The sequence below is a fragment of the Octopus bimaculoides genome, chromosome 14 (genome assembly GCF_046866305.1).
Source record: "Octopus bimaculoides isolate indiv1 chromosome 14, ASM4686630v1, whole genome shotgun sequence".
In the NCBI taxonomy this organism is placed as follows: Eukaryota; Metazoa; Mollusca; class Cephalopoda; order Octopoda; family Octopodidae; genus Octopus; species Octopus bimaculoides.
Window position 1 is genome coordinate 3,162,869 of NC_142941.1, and position 23,506 is coordinate 3,186,374.

At 30.8% G+C, this 23,506-nt stretch overlaps 2 protein-coding genes across 2 annotated transcripts in view; both read left to right on the forward strand.

The window, feature by feature from the left end:
• Positions 1 to 19,947, forward strand: part of LOC128249404 (protocadherin Fat 4-like) — a 35,022-nt gene extending 15,075 nt beyond the window's left edge. The window contains exons 5-9 of the mRNA XM_089363305.1: positions 567 to 726; positions 1,046 to 1,119; positions 7,092 to 9,491; positions 12,045 to 12,204; positions 19,735 to 19,947. Coding sequence (XP_089219431.1) covers positions 567 to 726; positions 1,046 to 1,119; positions 7,092 to 9,491; positions 12,045 to 12,204; positions 19,735 to 19,814 — 2,874 coding nt within the window. The 3' untranslated portion in view covers positions 19,815 to 19,947. The remainder of the gene's footprint in view (positions 1 to 566; positions 727 to 1,045; positions 1,120 to 7,091; positions 9,492 to 12,044; positions 12,205 to 19,734) is intronic.
• Positions 19,948 to 20,600: 653 nt separating this feature from the next.
• The window catches only part of LOC128249425 (protocadherin Fat 4-like), a 65,014-nt gene continuing 62,108 nt past the window's right edge, over positions 20,601 to 23,506 (forward strand). Inside the window, exon 1 of the mRNA XM_089363306.1 lies at positions 20,601 to 21,752. The gene's annotated coding sequence lies outside the window, so the exon portion shown is untranslated. The remainder of the gene's footprint in view (positions 21,753 to 23,506) is intronic.

Below are 23,506 nucleotides of genomic sequence, written 5' to 3' on the forward strand. Positions count from 1 at the left end.
TGATCAACAAGGTCCCAACTTAAAGTAATCTTTTCAGTGCACATCTTAAAACTCACTGTCAATTGTTACCTTTCATGAAAATTTTATATTTTGCCTAAACAACATCAATAAATTGACTATATTTTATGATACAAGCATTATCTTAACCTTAACCTTTTACTCAACAAGTCCCAAGTGTACCTTGCAACTAATAACTCTCATAGCTGTGGTGACACACAAATTTGCTTTGTTAGGAAACAAATTTAACAAACAAAAATATTTTCATATAATCAACAAAATCTTCCTAATTGAAAATGATAACTTTCATTTAAATCACATTGTTGTTTCATCCTACCCTCTTTTTTGAGTATTCCAACTGCACTTCACCTATTTTAAATCCCTATTTACATTTCCTATTTACATTTCAGCTATAATGAAATCTGTTATATTTGATAAATATATTTTGATAAAAGTAATACTGTTTTTTTTCTCTTTAGTAATACGCTTAATATTTCAACTGCATGTAGTCATCAATGAAAACATTATGTTAGAAAATGTTTACCATTTATCTTTTTTTTTTTTGTCAGAATTATAATAAAGATATGGTAGAGGACCAAGCTGAACAAAAATGTTATAATGATAGTATTATCACAGCAAACAACTTGAATGACACTCTCCCCTCACATAAGGAACAGAACCATGGGTGGAGTGATGGCGACATTACACATCAAGTATCTGGTATATCAGGTAATTATAAAAATAATTCAAAATATTCTTATGAAAATATTTAAAAAGAAACTTTAAACTGAATTGAATGATAAAAAAATACTTTATTACTATAAATACAATAGTTTTTTTGTTATTGTTTTGTAACAAATAACATACTGTGAAATTATTATAAAGCATACAAATCTTTACAAAACTATTAAACAAATCCAATCAGAAAATAAACATATTTCCAAGTTCATTACAAACAAATCCTATCAGTGGATCAATTTCTTTATTTCCTCTTTCAAATTGATGCTTACATTGTCTAATATCACTTTAATATTTATATATTTTACAGAATACAGCAACTATCACCCAAATATACCTCCAACACCAAAATGTAAACAAGAACAAGAAACCTATTTAGAGCCTGTATGATGTACATTGTATTTACTTTACACTCATAACAATAAATAATATTTCCTTCTCAGAACACATAGAACAAACGAACAAATAATTTAGTATTTCATTGAAAATATTTGAATGTATTCATAATTATTAGATATATATTTATTATGATATTTGTATAGCTTTCGGAAATTTACGTAGAAGTCATAAAACAGATGTTAGTTTTATTGAAGCCTTTGCAGCATTGATAAAAACAAATATTAGTATATCTTTCACACTGATTACCATTTTCATTTTAAGAATTTATATTTTCTACAAGCAATCAAACAGAGATGTCTTTAAGGAACAAAATACATCATAACCTAGTTTCACTTTCTAGTTATAACCATCTTTCTTAAAAAATATCACTAAAGCTCATTTCTCTTTCTCTAGCCAAATCCTCAAATTTTATGCAGCTATATTTAGAGAGAATTACCACTGGTCTCAAACAGTAATGACATCAAAAGAGAAAGGACTAATTACACATGCAGTAGCATTAAAAATCCTTCTCACTTTTCACCACCCCACTAATCTCTCCCTCTTCTCCTCTCCCTTTCTCTGTAACATTGCAATGCCATATAACCAAGTATTTTTTTTTTTTTGCAACAACTAAAACTTAAACAAAATTATTTAAGATTTGAAATTATTATTTCATTTCAGAAATTCTTATAAAGATTTTTGATGATGAAAATAAACTATTTTTAATAGTAAAATAGTGATTCCTAACATAGACACACAGTTTCAAATTTGGTGGGAGGGATATAGATGATTAAATCAACCCTAGACTTGACAGGTATATGCATGATGAAAGAGAAATCAACTTTGGTAGGATTTGAACTTAAAAAGAAAAAAAACTGTAAGTAAATGCTGCAAGGCATTTTATCGAACATACTAATAATTCTTCAAAGCCATTGCCACCACCCTCAACAAAGTATTAAGAATGAATAATATAAATTCGTTATATGATTTTAATTTCATAACATTTCCTGCTCAATAGGTTTTCTTATCAGAAGTGACACATTTTCAATATTAAATTTTACTTTCTTACACGCAATGTGGAGGAATATACTCATACAAACAAAGAAAACACACAGCTATGGATATGCTTAAACACATAAAACCACAATTCTCATCTAAGAGTTCTACTTCCTATCATCTGACTCACAACAGCAGTTCATCAACATACAACTGTTATTGTGCTACTACTAGAATAGTTACTCTGGAACACTACAAGATGCATGACTGTAGTTTCATGTCATGGGAACAATGGATTAAACAATGAAGGTAAGATCTTCTATTTGATCTATTTCTATTCAATGTCATTTTATTAGAAGACAAATGATATTCTAAACGAAAATAAGGATAAAAAGATATAGCAATCATTTTCACTATTACTAGGACCAGCAGTCAGAGGGAAGACATATTTCCATAGCAGTGAAAATAATTACAATCAAACAAGACAAATTTACGTGAATATATGATGTTTCATATATTGCAATAACACTTATACAATGTTGATGTAAAGAAACTGGGTAGAATTAATTATTTAAAAAATGTCAAACAAGATCTAATCTCTTGTAATATAAAATTTATTTTGAATAATAGCTTCTTTATTTTATATAAATGTGTGTGTATATATATATATATATATATATGAGTGCATGTGCATGTCTGTACTTTAGTGTTTGTACTAGAAATAAACTGGAATAATACTTTTAATCCTATGATAAATTTCTCAATAAATATTAAGCAATTTATGGAAATCAATGAAATATTTCATTGCCTACACACACACACACACACACCTGTGTATACTTTAATAAATCAACATTCATATACAGAATTTTGTTTTCGACTGAGGACTATAATGATTTTAACACAAAATATTTTTCTTATTAAAATTTAAGAGAATGAACAGCACTTCCATTTTATATTTCATCATTCTATTTGTTTTATATATCCATTTTTAAAATACTAATTATAAGTTATCAAAACAATAAAATATATATCCATCTTATTTATAAAATATTAATTTTGATTCAAACATTTATATAAATACATAAACATAAAGTTATATTTATATGCATCTATATATTGGAGATCCTTAAATTTGTGTGTGTGTGTGTGTATATATATATATATATATATATATATATATATATATATATATATATATATATATATATATATATATATATATGTGTGTGTGTGTGTGTGTGTGTGTGTGTGTATGTATATATATGCATATATAGAGAACAAATAGTGAGGGTTTATCAATCCAAGCAATATACTTCATAAGATCTTTGTTGATACCCTTGGCTAACAAAATAAGTTAGATTAGTGAAGAACTCCAAGTAATCTTTTGGTAGGATTCCAAGATATTATTCATCACAATTCTGTATTATAAATCCATGGATGGGCTTCAAATAAATTGGTTTTTACAGAGTGATATATAAGAAACAAGTTAAAAAATAATGGTCATTACATATAATTCCGTTACTGGAACAAATTCGACTCTGACAAAAGTAGCGTTAATCTTTTTATGTCATTCAATTTACTTCAATTGAAACAGCTGCAAGTCACATTTGCTCCAATAAAGGAATTATATGTGATGACCATTATTTCTAACTTGACTCTTATATATATATATATATTATAGATGCAGACATGGCTGTGTGGTGAGAAGCTTGCTTTCCAATCACATAGTTCCAGGTTCAGTCCTACTGTATGGCACCTTGGGCAAGTATCTTCTACTATAGCCTCAGGCCAACCAAAGCCTGAGAGTGTATTTGGTAGGCGGAAACTGAAAGAAGCCTGCCATGTGTATGTGTGTGTGTGTGTGTTTGTCTCTGTCTCTGTATTTACACTGTTTGGCAACTGGTGATGGGATATTTATGTCCTCATAAACTTAGTAGTTCAGCAAAAGACACCATTAGAATAAGTACTAGGCTTAAAACATAAGCTTTGGGATTAATTTGTTTGACTAAAACCCTTCAAGGTGGTGCTCCAGCATGGCTGCAGTCAAATGACTAAAACAAGTAAAAGAATAAAAGAATATATATCATGAATGAAAACACATAGATTCTAATCTGCATTATTATACAAAAGTCTTACAAGAAAATGTGACTTGTACATGCATTTTCATCATCTGCTTCACTTTAATAAAATTTCAGTTTTACAAAATAAGTATATTAAAAACTGTGTGTATCAAGAGTATTGTATCAGCAAACAACTTTTATTTTTAGATTCTAGGCCTAAATACTTCTCTGGTCATTGCATTAAGTCTTTAACTTCTCTGACACTTGTAATGACAAACTGTTTATAAAAAATTATGAAGCCACTGGATAACTGAAATTGCTGAATATGTTTAGCAATGTATAATGAAGAGCTTACTTTGAAAACCAGATGTATGAATCGGAATGACTTTTGAGTAACTGAGGAAACAACAACTTGAATATATCTGATTTTCATTGGAAGACTAAGATTCGCCTACTGTCTATGTGGCTTCTATCCCAGTTTAACTGAAAAAATTTCACAAGCATGAAGCCAGCAGCTTACAGATTGTGTTTTAATGATCATCATGAAATCTACCAAATATGCACTTATACCGGTTTTGAAAGTAGGCTTCTTAACATGTCAGTATGAGTGTGTGTGTTTATGCATATATATATATATATATATATATATATATATATATATACATAAACACACACATATATAATAGGGAGGAGTTATTAATTGATAACTAATTGTGTCATTTATTTATAAAAAAATAAATAGCCATTGTCTCTAGACTAGAGAAACTATACAATATATATTTGAAAATCACAGCATATACTTAAATTGCTTTTGGAAACTTGAAAATGAGAGAAATATTTTAAAATAGAATTAAAATATCTCCACTATTTGTTGTTGTAAGACATTTAAGAACACTTCACTGATTTAATATTACTTTGAATGGTTTGAGCAAGATTTCCAGGGAAATAACTCTTAGCATAACCTATTTTAAGCAATGACTCTTCGTATGAGTGGAAGATAGTAACAGGCTCGCTCACAAAATGGGAAAATATTTCAATAATTCGATTTTCAACGTGTAACAATCGCAATTCTGGAAGTTTTAATTTATTCTAATACAATGAAATAGCTCGTGTATGTATATGAGAATGGAAATGAGCTGACTATATACAAAATTTGTAATTTATGGCAATTCATTCAAATATCTTATAGACATATCTTATTATTCTATTGGGATATATGACAAAATTTGCATTTAGTCTTTTAATGTTCTCTAATACATTTCATAAAATTGTAAATCATAGTCCCACTATTTTAATCAGACAGTATCTCTTCCAGTTAGGCATCTTAACATGAATTTCATTTGTGTAGTAAATATGTTAGTATTTTGTTTCTTATTGCTATAATATATTAGCAAATCACATATTACTATTATTGCTACAGCCATATACTCATTGCTGCTGATTCAGTCCATTTCAAAATGGAAATCCCACAACAACCTTTTTTTTTTAATGTTCTTTTTGGTCATACAAATCAGACAGTTGGTACAACCTTCATAGACAATCCATGGCAGCAACTATGTTTCAGCTCTAATCTAAGGAAGTTAAGCAGATGACAAACACCATCTTTTAAGGCATGCTAATCTACATATCCCCATACTACTAAAGATTTTCAGACAGACAATCGCAAATAGTTTTGCTAAAGCATGTACAGCAAGTATTCCAGCAAAGCATACTACCTTGGCCATCACTAACTGAAGGATGATTTTACCACATAGTGAACGTTACATCACAAAGAGTAAGTTAGGATTTTACAGCCAAATAAATGGAGTCCATTTGTTGTTGAGAAGTATTTAAATTAGTTGCAGATGACATCTGGATGTTACAGATTACTGAGGAGAAAAATGCATTATCATTTAAGTTGGATTGCATGTAATTAAAAGTGAAAGGAAGAGGGTTGTTAATGCAGAAAATATAGAGTTCGGTGAGACTTTGTTAGATTCTGAATAAGACTGGAGTTGGTAGATTGTATGTGTTCATCATCAGTGCAAATGTGTGAAAAACTTTTGGGAGTTGTGGGATTCAGTTGTGTAAAAGATATGAAGAATCATACCTAGGAAAATAACTTCATTTGCTTATTTGTAGCAGATAACTCAGGAATTAAGAATGCTTGTTAACATTGGTGGTTAGAATAGATAGAAGTGGCAGAATTACTGTAACTTCAAGTACCAAAAGTTCTACTGTAAATTTATACAACGATATGAACATCAAGGTGGCATTTGCAATTCTACCTAATGATAAAACAAGTAGTCTTAAAACAATAGTAGCATGTTGGTCCTTTTTACCTGATACATTTAGGAGTTATAACAACAATATTACTATTTTACAACAAAATTAACATATTTTAAGCTAATATTATATACATTAAATATATCATGATATACAAGAATGTTCATTCATTAAATATTTTCTACTTTGCTGAAATTGTATTACACATACATTCATAATTATTTCTATCACCTATATTTTCTTATCACAATTATTTTCTTCTAGCTCATACCCCAAATCTTATAGAAAGCACAGTGGCCATTCCTTATTTCTTATAAATTTAACTTGTAAATCTTCTATTTTTTTTTGGGGGGGGGGGTTTCCTCCTCAAACCACTGGCCTTTAAAAGTTCAAATCTACATTAAACATTTTTACCAGAGTGCATGTGGGAAAGATTATCTCCACAATTGTTTATCTAACTATACTGTTATGCAAAAAACAGAGTAGATTTTTAAAAAATTTCTAACATCTATAAACTATGTCTTGAAATGTGAGAATTAAAAGGATGCAATCACATTTTTATCTCTATCATTATATTATTTATGATTATTTTGTACGATTCAAAAGTGAGTATTTCTTATTTGTAGATATTAATCCCTTTGAAAAGTAATGAAGATTGCAGCAATGACAAGGAATATCCTTCTCTTATGTCTTGTATACATCTTATCATCTGTTGAAACTATAGACATAATTTACCATGTCAATGAAGAGGAGAGTCCTCACACCTATATAGGAGATATTGCTGCACACTCTAACTTATCACATTCTCTCAAAGGTCAACAACAAACTCTCATTACATTTACACAACTACAGAGGAAAGTGTCAAGTGGCTCTCATTTATTCAATGTTACAAGAACTGGAAAACTCTACACTACTCAAACGCTAGATGCCGAATCAATGTGTGCATACAACAAGGAATGTTCCAGAACAGTTAAAGTAGCAGTTAGAAAAGAAGAAACATTTGTAAAGGTAATAAAAATAAAAATAATTATAGAGGACATCAATGATCATCAACCAGAATTCCCAGAGGATCAAATAAAATTAGAGTTTCGTGAAACTGAGGCAAAAGGATCAACACAAACAATATTAAATGCTGTGGATAAAGACATTAGTTTTCTTAATTCTAACATTACATACAGACTAAAAGATAAAAGTAAGAAGTTCTCACTATCCATTTTCAAAGACTTTGATGATCTTCCTGTACTTAAAATTACTCTGAAAGGAATGTTAGACAGAGAAGTAAAAGACAATTACATATTACAGCTGGTAGCCAAAGATGGAGGTTCTCCACCAAAAGAAAGTATTCTGAATATACAAATAGTTGTCATGGATATAAATGATCACAGGCCTAAATTCTCACAAAAATCATTCAATATTTCCATCAGTGATACACATCACATATCTTCTCCTGTTTTTATCTTGTCAGCTACAGACTTAGATTCAGGTAAAAATGGAGATATTACATATAACTATAGTCAAAGGACAAGTTCTTACACTAGAAAAAATTTCAAACTTTTGTCAAATGGAGAGATCTTCCTAAATGAGAATTTTTACAAAGATAAGCAACAAAAATATAAATTATATCTTGAAGCAAAAGATAAAGGAAAACCATCTTTAAGCTCTACAGTCATGTTAATTATTAATATCATTAACAATCAAAATAATCCTCCAAATATAAACATAGATTTTGTATCACCTTTAACAGAGAGCTCTACTTCTGTTTCAGAAGCAAGTAAAATTGGGAGTTTTATAGCTTATGTTATGGTCACTGACACTGATAGTGGACCTAATGGTCAAATTAAATGTAATATTCACCATAAAATGTTCCAGCTTTCTAATATGGGTTCTAAAGAATATAAAATATTGGTCAAAGAACCTCTTGACAGAGAAGCTATAGATAATTATGTTGTCTCTATTGAATGTCATGACATGGGATCACCTCCATTAAAGACTAAGAAGCAGTTCTCTGTCAAAGTGACTGATGTCAATGATGTAGAACCACATTTTACCAAAGAGACATTCCAATTCCTCACCTATGAAAACCAGAAAGTTGACTTCCCTATTGGCTTCATCAATGCTACAGACCCTGATCTTGGAGATGGAGGCCAACTTACATATTCTATCATCAATGATAACAAAAATGATAACATTCCTTTTCAACTGACAAAATATGGATTTATTTCTACATCACAACCAATAGATCGAGAAGTGAAAGACATTTATAATTTACAAGTTTTAGTGAAAGACAATGGAATGCCTTCTCTGAATAACACTGCTAACATTCTTATAGAGATTCTGGATAAAAATGATAATGCTCCATATTTTATCTTTCCTAAAAATGACCCTTACAATCTAGATGTCCACTACCATCCACACAGTAAGAAGGACATCACAATTCTGAAAGCATCTGACAAAGACACTGGAAACAATGCTTTCCTCACATATGGAATACTGAGATCCAATGATAAAAACCTGTTTACAGTGAACTCACACACTGGTGTCTTATCTTTCTCTCGCACAGTTTACCAAAATGATGCAGGAACATATGAGCTGCAGTTTATAGTGAAAGATGGTGGTACTCCAGTTCAATCAGCAACAACTGCTATCATACTAACACTGTTTGTTAGTAATGATACATCTCCAATGTTGACTGCTGTCCCATTCCAGTCTGGTAACAACCTGAATATGACTTGGATAATTATCATTGTAGCAGCAGCTGTAATACTATCTGTGGCTATTGTAGTGTCAATAACACTATGTGTTTTCAGATGTATTAATCACATTAATAATTCACAAACAACAAAAAATAATCCAAAATTTCTTTCAAGGACTGAAATGAGGCAAATATTGTATCAGACTAATAATCCTGTTGCAATAACTAGAAATGCAGAAGACATATTTAACAGAAATCTTCAGTCAATAAACCCCAAAACTTCCTATTACCCAGAGATGGAACAACCAGCCAATGAATGGAAATTCTCAACAACACCCAGAAAACTGCCACCAGTTCCACAGGTAAGTATTTCAATATATAAGCAATGATAAGTATATAAGTAATCATTAAGATAATCAATCTCTAAGTAATCATATATATCCTACAAAAAGTACTTTTTCTGTAGATATCTTTATGTAAGTAAATATATTTTATTTATAAATAACTGTATAATTTTTGCTAAATTAACAATTGACTGAATGATAAAAATTTTATGTAATTTCTCCTTTCTTTGAGCTGGAAATAAATTGCCACTTACATTTAGAAGCCTCTCTTAGTAACAGAACTTTGTACAACTGCTACAATGAATACAATTCAATACAATTTCAAAATTTGATTATCATTATTTTATATTTGATACACTGCATGCTACCTTGAGCAAGTATTTTATTTTACAGCTTATTGCTAACTAATGCCTTGTGAGTGAAATTTACTTCATGTAAACTATATGGAAACCTGGTAAGTGTGTGTGTGTGTGTGTGTTGTGTGCACACATGTTTGTATCTGTGTGTCTTTGTATTGACACCATGTTGAGGTGACATTGTATCCTCCATAAACAAAACTTCTGGCAGGGGTTTGATATGCAAGGATATGGTATAATGTACATTACTTGTAAAAGAAGGCTTGCCATCTGGAAAGATGTCTGCCATCTAATCCTTACAAGCATATAAAAAAATTATTATGACCAGGAAAATATAAAACCAAATTGTGCTTTATAGAAAGGCATCTGGGAAGGTGACAAACTGGCAGAATTGTTAGAGTTTCAAAAGTGTTTTGCAGTTAGGTTAATTATTCTTTTCACCCTTTTGGGATTGATATAATAAAGTACCAGTCAAGTGTTGAGGTCGTTAGTATCAATTAACTACTACCTTTCCTCAGAAATAGCTTGCCTTGTGCCCAAATTAGAAACCATATAAATTATCTGGAATTAAAGGCATGTTATAATTAGTGCCAAGTTGAAGATGTTTGGAAGAGTAGCAAATTCTAAAGGCAAAGTATAGGTAGAGTTCAACTAGAAAACTGAGAAATATAAGATGATAAGTCTGAACAGTCAGTAAAACCTGATTTGGTAATGGGTTAAATGGCTCACCTGGGACACCAGTGATTAAAAGCCATACAAAATTGTAACTACTAGCCATGGAGAAAAGTGTACTCCTTCATGTTATAAGAAATATCAACCGATCAAACTTCAACACTTCAGAAATATAGAAAAAATACCTGGGACTTAACTTCTCTTCATAAATAAAATAAGTTACATTTTGTGTAGTAATTTTCATATCTCTTGGTCTTAATGATAATTAGTCTCTTCTTTGTGGCTCAATATGATGTTCATAAAAGTACTTCAAATGAATAGGTAAAGTGGATATTTATATCCCATCATTGGTATTGCTCAGTGCTCTTATGTTGGCACTGAAGCACATCTGCTCAGTTTATTTAACAGTAAAACTAATAAGAGTAGATGAGAATTGCTGGTGAATTTTGTATAGTTTGATGGTTTAAATTGCCACAGTTGAATCCTTTCACTAGAGAAATAAAGAATTGCACTACAAACAGTAGATGCACTTCTTCATTCAGAAGAATGTCATCCATAAGAACATATTCTATGTTCTCATGTAAAACACTAACTTCAAATTTTGAAATTTACTTTAAACTCACTACTTATTCTGACTCTGATGTCTTGCTGGTGTGAAATGACTTTCATAGTTTCATATATTGACACTGTAATATTACAATGAGTGTACTGATGCATTATTTACAATGGATGAATAGGTGTCCTCGTCTTGCTTGTTGTTATCATTTCGGCTGATGTACTCTCCAGCTTTCATCAGGTGTTCTGGTGGAATTTTGAACCCAACCCTTTATTTGACTAATGGGGTACACTGTTCTCATTCCTAAGGTATGTTGCTGATGTTATTTTTCTGTTGATATAATTTTTCAAGTCCCTACAGGCATATAGCATAGTGGATAAGAGTGCAGGCTACTAACACTTGGATTCTAAGTTCAATCCCAGTCAGGGACTTGAATAATAATATCAATAGAAAAATAACATCAGTAACATACCTTAGGAATGAGAACAGTGTACCCCATTAGTCAAATAAAGGGTTGGGTTCAAAATTTCACCAGAACACCTGATAAAGGCTGGAGAGTACATCAGCCAAAATGTTGTGATAACAACAAGATTAGGGCACCTAACCATCCATTGTAAATTATGTACACAATTCCTCAACTCAAAAATTATAGAATAGTAATGAGTGTATTGCTGTTAAAATAGCCATTCTCATTTTTCATTTAGTATTTTAGCTGACTATTTTCAATGCATTCAAGCATGATGAGACAAAAGTTACCATGTTAAATAAAAGTGAATTACTATTGGGATAATATTAAACAATTATTCTATATTTTCTTTTGTATAAATAACTGATGATTCAACGTTTGTTGAAACCATAATCAAATTTATTGTTTAAAAAGTAAAAGCAACATCATTCTCCTCCTATCCTACCACAAATTTGATTTTAACTGTATTTAATACTGACTCTCATGCTGAAAATATATTTTCCATTTATCTTTTCTGATAGCATTACAATAAGGACGTGGCAGATAGTTTAGCTGAACAAAAATGTTATGGTGACAGCCTTATGACATCAAACAATTTGAATAACACACTACCTTCTCAAAAAGAACGAAACAGAGGATGGAGTGAAGGAGATATTACACATCAAACTTCTGGAACATCAGGTAATCTATATATATAAAAATGAGAATGTGTGTCTGTCTGTCTAACTGTGTGTGTGTGTGTGTGTGTGTGTGTGTGTGTGTGTGTGTGTGTGTGTGTGTGTGTGTGTGTGTGTGTGTGAATCCCTAAAACTCGAGAACTACGCAACCAATTTCATTCAAATTTTACACATGCCTTACTTAGGGTTCCAGTTGTGTTTTAGTCAAAAACATTTTTTAACTTCTTGCAGAGTTCGAGCCCACGGCAACATGATATCTCCTCCACTATTTAAGTATTACGTGTCAAAAGTGAAACAAAAACACTCATGTCAAATACTTTCACTTTAAAAATGAAACTATTCCACTAACTGAAACAATCACATTTCGATACTGTAATGACAGATACTTTCACTTTAATGGTGTGTGTGTGTGTGTGTGTGTGTGTGTGTGTATATATATATATATATATATATATATATATATATAGAGAGAGAGAGAGAGAGAGAGAGAGAGAGAGAGAGAGCGAGCGAGCGAGAGATGTATATGTATACATATACATGTATATGTATACATATACATGTATATGTATACGTATATGTATACGTATATGTATAGATATATATATAGATATAGATCTATATGCATACATGTATATGTATACATATGTGTAGATGTATATATATAGGTGTACATCTAATATGTACACATATATAAATGCATACAGATATCTATACATATATACACCCATACACACACACATATATGCACACAAACACACACATTAGTCATTTGTTTTCTTATTCAAAACTACGTCAAAAGTATTGAATGGATCTTTAAGAAATTTGGAAATTATATTCTATGCATAATGGCCATAACCCCCATGAAAATTCATATATTTTTGATGTTGATGAAATTTTAACCATACATATTACACACAAATAAAGTAATATTTCTAAAAAATTTTCTTCTTAGAAGTTACAAAGACCCCTTCATGGGGACTTCACACCCACAATTTAGTCATTTTTCTGAAGCAAAGACGAATACAGTTATACCATTGGTAGCTATAGGGTCACCCGAACATAACAGATGAGCATTATTTGTAATTCAACGGTACAACAGTGTAAGACTATACTTTCAGATATACTTACATTGTGATTTCTGCAATGTGGTGCATAAATTGTCAAGTAAATGAGACTCATCTTTGCCTCCACTGATTCACTTGCAAAGTGTTGAGTAAAATTATTTCGTTGCAGACCTCCTTTGAGTCTTTTTATTATCACTACGACACATATAGTCCCCAGTTGGTAACATTGATTTCAAGGCCTTCCCAGATGAGTGACTGGTTGTTCTAAGACATATATTGATTGTAAATAGTTTCTGCCCAGTTACCTATGGGTAGAGTGGTCATTTGCAAACTCCAGAGGTGACACTTTCATTTCCCTTTACTCCAAACGTCACACATTGTTGTTTCAATTGGGTCATGCCCTTCCAATTGCTATAGATCCATAATGCATCTTAAAGCTGTGCCTGTCACCTGTATGGTGAGGAATCCTACATTGGGGAGTAGTAACGACTAGGCTACGGTAGCTGGCTAATTATCGTCATCATTCGTCTTTTGCTTTCCTGTAGCTTTGCTCTCTTTTACAAACCCAGTGAACATACATATATTTCCTATTTCAAAGAAATTCAAACAATACATATTACACACAAGTGAAAAAGATTCCCAACAATTAAACTTCTCTGGTTGACATTAATACACCCATCACCAATAGAGGCCTTAACTCCCACATTTTTCAGCTCCATGAGGTCCATTTTTCAGGAGCAAAGTTCTTTTAGGGTCCATGTAGTGTCTTAGGCCAAAAATTTTTTTAACTTCCTGCAGAAAAAGCTAAGAACACCTGCAGAAAAAGCTAAGAACACCTGCAGAAAAAGCTAAGAACACCTGCAGAAAAAGCTAAGAACACCTGCAGAAAAAAGTTAAGAACACCTGCAGAAAAAAGTTAAGAACACCTGCAGAAAAAAGCTAAGAACACCTGCAGAAAAAGCTAAGAACACCTGCAGAAAAAGCTAAAACATGATTTTGCCAAAAGCAGAAATTTCACCAATTTTGCCAAAAACGGTGATTTAGCTTCTATTTCTAGCAGAAATTTCACCAAATATGATTTTGTCAAAGGCAGGAATTTCTCCAATTATGATTTTGCCATAAACGGTGATTTAGCTGCTATTTCTAGCAGAAATTTCGCCAAATATGATTTTGCCAAAAGCAGAAATTTCCCCAAATATTTTGCCAAAAACGGTCATTTAACTGCTATTTCGAGCAGAAATTTCCCCAAATATGATATTGTCAAAAGCAGAAATTTCTCCAAATATTTTGCCAAAAACGGTGATTTAGCTGCTATTTCTAGCAGAAATTTCGCCAAATATGATTTTGACAAAAGCAGAAATTTCGCCAAATATGATTTTGCCAAAAATGGTCATTTAGCTGCTATTTCTAGCAGAAATTTCGCCAAATATGATTTTGCCAAAAATGGTCATTTAGCTGCTATTTCTAGCAGAAATTTCGCCAAATATGATTTTGCCAAAAGCAGAAATTTCGCCAAATATTTTGCCAAAAACGGTGATTTAGCTGCTATTTCTAGCCGAAATTTCGCCAAATATGATTTTGCCAAAAGCAGAAATTTCTCCAAATATGATTTTGCCAAAAACGGTGATTTAGCTGCTATTTCTAGCAGAAATTTCTCCAAATATGATTTTGCCAAAAACGGTGATTTAGCTGCTATTTCTAGCAGAAATTTCGCCAAATATGATTTTGCCAAACAAGCAGAAATTTCTCCAAATATGATTTTGCCAAAAACGGTGATTTAGCTGCTATTTCTAGCAGAAATTTCGCCAAATATGATTTTGCCAAACAAGCAGAAATTTCCCCAAATATGATTTTGTCAAAAGCAGAAATTTCTCCAAATATTTTGCCAAAAACGGTGAGTTAGCTGCAATTTCTAGCAGAAATTTCGCCAAATATGATTTTGACAAAAGCAGAAATTTCTCCAAATATGATTTTGCCAAAAACGTTGATTTAGCTGCTATTTCTAGCAGAAATTTCGCCAAATATGATTTTGCCAAAAACGGTCATTTAGCTGCTATTTCTAGCAGAAATTTCGCCAAATATGATTTTGCCAAAAGCAGAAATTTCCCCAAATATTTTGCCAAAAACGGTGATTTAGCTGCTATTTCTAGCAGAAATTTCCCCAAATATGATTTTGCCAAAAGCAGAAATTTCTCCAAATATGATTTTGCCAAAAACGGTGATTTAGCTGCTATTTCTAGCAGAAATTTCTCCAAATATGATTTTGCCAAAAACGGTGATTTAGCTGCTATTTCTAGCAGAAATTTCGCCAAATATGATTTTGCCAAAAACGGTGATTTAGCTGCAATTTCTAGCAGAAATTTCGCCAAATATGATTTTGCCAAAAGCAGAAATTTCCCCAAATATTTTGCCAAAAACGGTGATTTAGCTGCTATTTCTAGCAGAAATTTCGCCAAATATGATTTTGTCAAAAGCAGAAATTTCACCAAATATGATTTTGCCAAAAACGGTCATTTAGCTGCTATTTCTAGCAGAAATTTCGCCAAATATGATTTTGCCAAAAGCAGAAATTTCTCCAAATATGATTTTGCCAAAAACGGTCATTTAGCTGCTATTTCTAGCAGAAATTTCGCCAAATATGATTTTGCCAAAAGCAGAAATTTCTCCAAATATGATTTTGCCAAAAACGGTCATTTAGCTGCTATTTCTAGCAGAAATTTCTCCAAATATGATTTTGCCAAAAACGGTGATTTAGCTGCTATTTCTAGCAGAAATTTCGCCAAATGTGATTATGCCAAACAAGCAGAAATTTCCCCAAATATGATTTTGCCAAAAGCAGAAATTTCCCATTTAAGGCTAAAATTAATACCATTATCTTTTAATGTCATACTATTTGCCTTATTAATGCCTTATGGTATTAATTTTAGCCTTAAATGGGAAATTATAAGAAAAGCTCAACCTTATAGAAATAGTAGATATGGATGTGAATTATGTTCTATGGAAATATATGAAATTTTTAAACTTAGAAATAATCCTAATCTAATCAATAATAGATTAGACCTTAGGGTATCGTGTGTACACTGCTCTACTCGCACTTTTAAATTTTTTAAAAAGTAGTTAAAATTATCAAAATATAGTATTTTAACTTCTACCATGGTCATCTAGGGCTATTAATTAGCACATATTTTAAATTGGAAATTGAACCTTTATAACATATATTCTGATCTCTCACCTTAACATATAATCTTCTTGTGATAAATAAGATTTCAACTTTACTCCATGAAAGATATTTTTTCACACCACTTTCTTAATATGGATCTTAACCCTATATAGCTTATAAGAATAGGAAATTTCATAAGTTCAAAATGGTTTTAATTAGTTCCCCTAAATTAAATTTTTTTTTTAAATGCTTGACTCTAAAAGGATCATTATTATTATTACATTATTCCAGGGCTTGCAGGGATAGTGTCTTGTTAAAAATAAATAAGGATATTCAAAATATTTTAAAATATTGTTAGATGAAACTAATGTAATATTTTTTCTTTCTCTCTTTTATTGGTTCTGGTCACTGAACTGTGGTCTTGTTGGGACACTACCTTCAAGAGTCTTAGTTTATAGTATCAACATTGATAGTTCCTTCAGTCTGATACTTGCCTGTCTCTAATTATCAAATAGTTACTTTAACCTGTTAATATAAAGGGATGCATCTCAGTCTGTTTTGCACCACTAGATACAGATACATATGACAGGCTACTACACACTTTTTGTCAACCAAATTCTACTCACAATGTATTAGTTGACCCAAGACTAAATTAGTAAATACTTTCCCAAAGTACAGTGCAATAGAGTTGAACTTAGACTATGTAGCCATGAAGAAAATTTAACCTTGGCTATTTCTGCAACTATATTCAGAGAAGGATGTATCTTAGTTATTTAACTACAACCAACTCAAATATATAAGACTACTACTTATTAAGAAAAATATTATCAATCTTTCTATATAATATGGCGTTATATTAAAACTATGCAGTTAGTCAGCCCACAAAGAAATTGCATCCAAATATCTCTCATATCTCTCCAACTTAAAAAACAGAAAGATGTGTTTGATAATGTAGTCTTAGGTTCACTATGTTTCACTACACTATGGGATAGGCATGGCTGGGATGCCTTTCATCATAGCTCTGCTCAATCAGAGCTGATCCAGACAGAAACAATAAAACTTTACTGAAGACATACTTTCAGTTACTACTTCCATATTTTCATCACTTTTCTCTGTCTCTCTTCTTGTCTGCTTATAAACATTTGCTATTTTTTTATGATATGCAGTAGACAAATTCCAACCAAAACCTATCTGATGTTATTTTAATCTATCTTCAGTACAGTATCAGTCCACCTTTGATTTGAAATGCTAAATCTTGTAAAGTCATTCCCAATTAATTTATACCAATAAGGTGCAAGCTCATAAATTAAACCTTAGACACAATCCATTTTTTTTGGTAGTTATGTTTTTTTTTCTTTTCATTCGTTTCAACTGGAGCACTGCCTTGAAGAATTTTAGTCAAACAAAAGGACCCCCGAATTTATATTGTTTTAAGCTTGTCCCTTTTGCATCAAACTGCTAAGTTACAAGGACATAAACACACCAACAGTGGTTGTCAGGCAGTGGTGAGGGGACAAACACATACACACACACACACACACACACACACACACACACACACACACACACACACACATTTAAATGGCAGGCTTCTTTCTGTTTCTGTCTACCAAATCCACACACAAGGCTATGGTTGGCCTAAAGATATGAGGATATAATAGAAGTTACTTGCCCACAGTGTTACACAGTGGGGTTGAACTTGGAAACACATGACTGGAAAGCGAACTTCTTACTGCTCAGCCAGTAGTGATATTCCCTTCATTATATTCTTTCACAAATTTCAGTATGAGCCAGCCAGAGTTAACCAATCTAATGGTTGTTTCATGAACAGGAAGAAATATTTTCTTTAAGTTGCTTAATTAACCATTATTTAGGAGTTGAATTTAAAATGCTCAGTTAAGAGACAATTAGCATAAATATTCTTTACAAAGAGTCTCATTATGAACATTCAGTTTTCTAGTCACTACCAGTCTTTAGTTTCTTCTTTAAACAAGTTCAAAACAAGTTAACCAGCTGTATTAAACAATCATGATGAAAAAAGGATCAGCCAGATTTGATTTCTCTACTCACCATATTGCAGTCATTCTTAAAAATAGTATTTATTTATCATACCTGATAATTTTTCATCTTTTGTAGCCTCTCTTCAATTTTGTAGTATTGTACTAATATAAAGGAGTCTCATTTAAATTATAAACTTGTTTTGGATGTCAATGGTAATCAGAAGCTTATTGAGTAAACAAATATTTTACAATACACTGTGCCAATGAATACCTCATACTACTGTTTGAATATTAAGGTTATCCATTGTAATCACACTTATAATCCTACTTCTCATGAAATAATTTTAATTATTTCATTTTCACTTCTCCTGATAGCAGTACACCTTAATAATGCAGACCTTAAACAACTTCATCAATCAAATCAAGCTGTGATGATTTATCATGTTTCAATATTTTCTTTTTGTACTAAAGTTACCAAAAAATAAATAAAAGGGATCAATCTTTCCTTTTGTTTTTCTTTTACCAAAGTTTTTTTATTGTTTATTTAAGCATTGAGTTTGTGCCAAATGCTTTACAGTACTTAATCTCAACCTTCTTTTTTCTGAGTTTGAATTCCATTAGGGTTCAAGTCACCTTTCATCTATTTGAGGTCAATAAAATAAACATCAACTACCTAGCACACAGGTACCTTTATCAAATTTACAATATTGTAAGCTTTCAGACAAGGTCATTGGATTCCCTGTTCCAAGCTCATTTTTCCTACAGATATTGATCTGAAGACATTCAGGTCGGACATAATTTGCATTTATCTCATCAGTCTGAGAGGTGCTTCAAAGTTCATAGATATGCCCCACCTCTTCTGACTAACACAAAAATGTTTGCATTATTACATGTGCGTGAGTGCATGTTAGCACTATCTATGTATGCATTTTAAAGCCCAAAAGCTATTCTCTCCCTAATAGAATTGGATTATTAACAGTGACACTTTATTTGCACCAAATTCATAACTTTTTTATCCTAACCATCAAACATCCACCTTATATTATTCACTTTATACAAGGCATATTTTTATCATTTACCTTATTATCATTTATTCCAAAAGCTGCCTTAATGTTCTCCAGTGATATGCCTATAATGTAAAATTATATATTTTTTCCGTAACAAACTAAACTTTAGTTAGCAGTAACACTGAAAAATAAATTATTTTATTTTCTAAAAGTATAGTATTGCAATATTAGTACTTTTTATAAAGAAAAATGCTCATAAATCTATTTCACATCAAATTATAAACCATGTTTATGTATTTTCAGAATACAGCAACTATCGACCAAACATACCACCAACACCAAAGTGCACACAGGAACAAGAAACGTATTTAGAGCCTGTATAACATGTTAATTCACAATTGCTGAACTATTATCTAATAATTTAATGACTTGCATAAAGTAATAATACATTTTTAAGCATATTATATATATGTGTGTGTGTGTGTATATATATATATATATATATATATACACATGCACATACACACACACACACATACATACATACATACATACAAACATATATACATACATACATACATACATACATACATACATAATACAAATACATTATTGAAAAGCAATTTGCAGCAGTATTTGCCAAGAGATATTTCTTATAGACATGCTGTGTTTAAAAACACAATATATATTGGAGGGAGATGAAAGTCATCTTAGCAGTGGCTACAGAGAACATCTAATGCATTGTGACCTAGTTGGGCCTTATCAATGACAAAGAGATGTTATTTCTGACAAAATAATGCAATAAATTGTCCTTCAATAATGTATTTAAAATGATATATTATCCATGTATGATACATAGATGGCTATTTTAATTTGATAAAACTTTTGTTACATATAACAGTTATATATATATATATATATATATATATATATATATATATATATATATATATATACACACACACACATACATATTTGCATATACATACATATATATATTGATATATACATACATATATATTGATATGCACATACATGTACGTACACACACACACATTCACATCCATTCGTAGATTCTTTCTAGCAAAGATTTATCATTCAAATGAACAGAAGAAAAATCATTGCTAGCTTTAGTGCAAGTTGCACAGATTTGATAATAACATAAATAACATACAATAATGTAAATCTTCCATATTTATATGCATTTTTATCATTAAAATTTATATTAACTAAAAGCTATAATAACTAAGAGCTAAGTTTATGTTACCTAATATCAGTATTTAACTTTTGTCATATGATTAAAGTTTTATGCCCCTGCTAGAATTGATTATAAGGATTCATATTAAATACCATTTACAGTAAAATAGAAATTTATTTGTGGCCAATATATTTGCCAACATGAGAACACTGCATGTGTTCTTTATGGCTGAATGGTCAAGAAGATCCCTTCACTATCATAAGGTCTTAGGTACAGTGTTGCATCTTGGGTAGGTACCTTTTACCTTAGCCTTGCATCAACCCAAGTCTTGAGAGAAAGATTTAGTTGGCAAAAATTATGCAGAACACTATCAGATGGCTTATACTTATAATTTAAAGATCTAGTCTTATCACTCCATGACACACCATGGTTTTTCTTAAAGGTTATGCTAAAGGGACATGTGTTGGTGGAATACTCAGCCCCTCAAAAATTCAAAGAACAAATAGTTCAGTTCATTCAAACTAGCAAAGTTTCATTTAATTACTTATGTATGAATGTATGTTTCTAAATAAATTAACCGAGAACAAAGCAACATTAGCATAATATATTGTAAAATTCTTAAACTTTTGTCAAAAACATATTTTTAAATTTGCAATTTTTAAATTATGTTTATTTTTAAAACATTTTACTAAATTCATTTGATAATGCAACAGTTATAAAAGCACAAAAAATACCAGAAAATAAAACAATTTCTCAACAAAATGATAAGCTAAAATTTGAATAATAAAATTAAATTTAAATAGTTCAAAACTCAATTATGTTATATTAGTTTCAAGATATTTCGTAGAAGTTGATACTGAAAAACATTAATGTTTAAATTTCTTAACTTATAAACCAAGCAATATTGAAAAGAACTGGCTCTAACACATTTATTATAAATGCATTTGCATGCATACAACCCAAACTTCTATCCAAAGGTTCTACTTCTTATCATCTGACTCACAACTGCAGTTCATTAACATATAGCTAAGTGCACAACTACAGTAGCAGTTACACCGGAACACAACATCGAGATACATGTCACTACTTACATACTATGGAAATGATGGATTAAACAATGAAGGTAAATTTCACTATTTTGTCTTTTCTTATTTTGTGACAGTTTTGGTGAATAGCAATTGACTATCTAGATAAAAGAATATAAAAATCTAGCTGTAATTTCCACCATTACTGGGAATAGCAGTCAGAGGAAGACATATTTCCAGAGCAGTTAGAATAATTACAAGACAGCCATTAATTTTTCTAACAAGGCATATATTTAATTGAATCTATGCTTTCCATATTACTTTAATATATTTATACATAATTCTGATGTTAAACTGGGTGGATTTAGTTATTAGGGAATAGTAAACAAGGTTGATCTGTTGTAATGTAACATTTGTACTAAATAAAAGTGTTAATTATTCTCTGTGTGTATATCTGCATATACATAATAATAAATTGGGGTAAATTTTAAATAAACAGGGGAAAATTTTAAGGAATCAATAAAATATCTCATTCTTTATCAAAATAAGTAAATACAAAATAAAAATAAAGAATTATTAAATCTACTTTCAGAAATGCACATTATGAAAAACAAACTATAGTGTTATATGGTGCAATATTTATTTATAACTTCATGGCTACAATTTTGGAATAGAATCTCTTTTGATGCAATTATTTAAATAACTAATAATACCCTCATTTTTTTAGTTAATTATATCACTTGTTTATAGACTATGCCTGTTGTAAAAATATACAAATAGAAAATGTCTCACTTAGCAGCATCCACCTATTATATATGATACTGTAATTTATATTGATATGTTTAAGATGAATAAAAGACATGTACATAAGCCTACATTAATTTTGAGAAGATTATGACTGCAAGAAAATTTTGTGACTTATCTACGTTGAGTTCTGACTTTGATGTAGTCATGTACATTCTTGTCATAAGAAAGTAAACTTTACAACTAGAAACCTGCAGAAAGTAAGCTAAACAGCTATGTATATTATAATACTTTTAAAATGACATAAGAATGATTCAAATATAACATGCACAATTGGAGAAAAATCTTTTAATTATTTATATATACTATCCATTTCCTTAAGCAATGTTTTTATAACACTGCACATGCATAAAATGACCAAAATATTTAATTATTTTATTTGATATGTAAACATGGCAGTTTCAGAAATTAAAGTCATTCTATAAGATAACCAACAGGTTCACGAGGCTAGAGTGTATCCAGGCTTTTGAGGTATTTAAGGAATTGAGAGTAGTGGATGGTAGTTCATTGCAGAGTTAACTTCCAGTTGCCACTGGCTCTCTTTTCTGCTGAGTGAACGGGAGCAATGTGAAATGAAGTGCTTTGCTCAAGGACACGACATGCAACCCAGTTCAAAAATTGTACCTATGACCAAATGAGCATGAAATTAATACCTAAATCACAAGGGTATGTGCTTTCACATACTGATATGTGGAACAATGGAGAAAAAGACATCCACTCAACCATTATACAACATATAAATGTATGCAGTTTATATTCTATCAAAGTCATCATAGTGTGTCCATGACAAAGACTCTTGTACTGTAAAGCAAGAACAACTCATGGCTTTAACCATTGGTTGTTCTGTAAACTAGATCAGTGGTCATAGCTTGCATTGCTGATTTCAACTCCTTCTGAAGGCACCAGAGAATCCATTCCAGTACTTATTAAAATTAGGGACACCAATCATATCGACCCATTTTGGACAAAAGATGTGATTATGACTTGCATATGATGGCAACTGGGCAACACTCCATTCCATATTTAACTTGTCTTTCAAAAACATCAG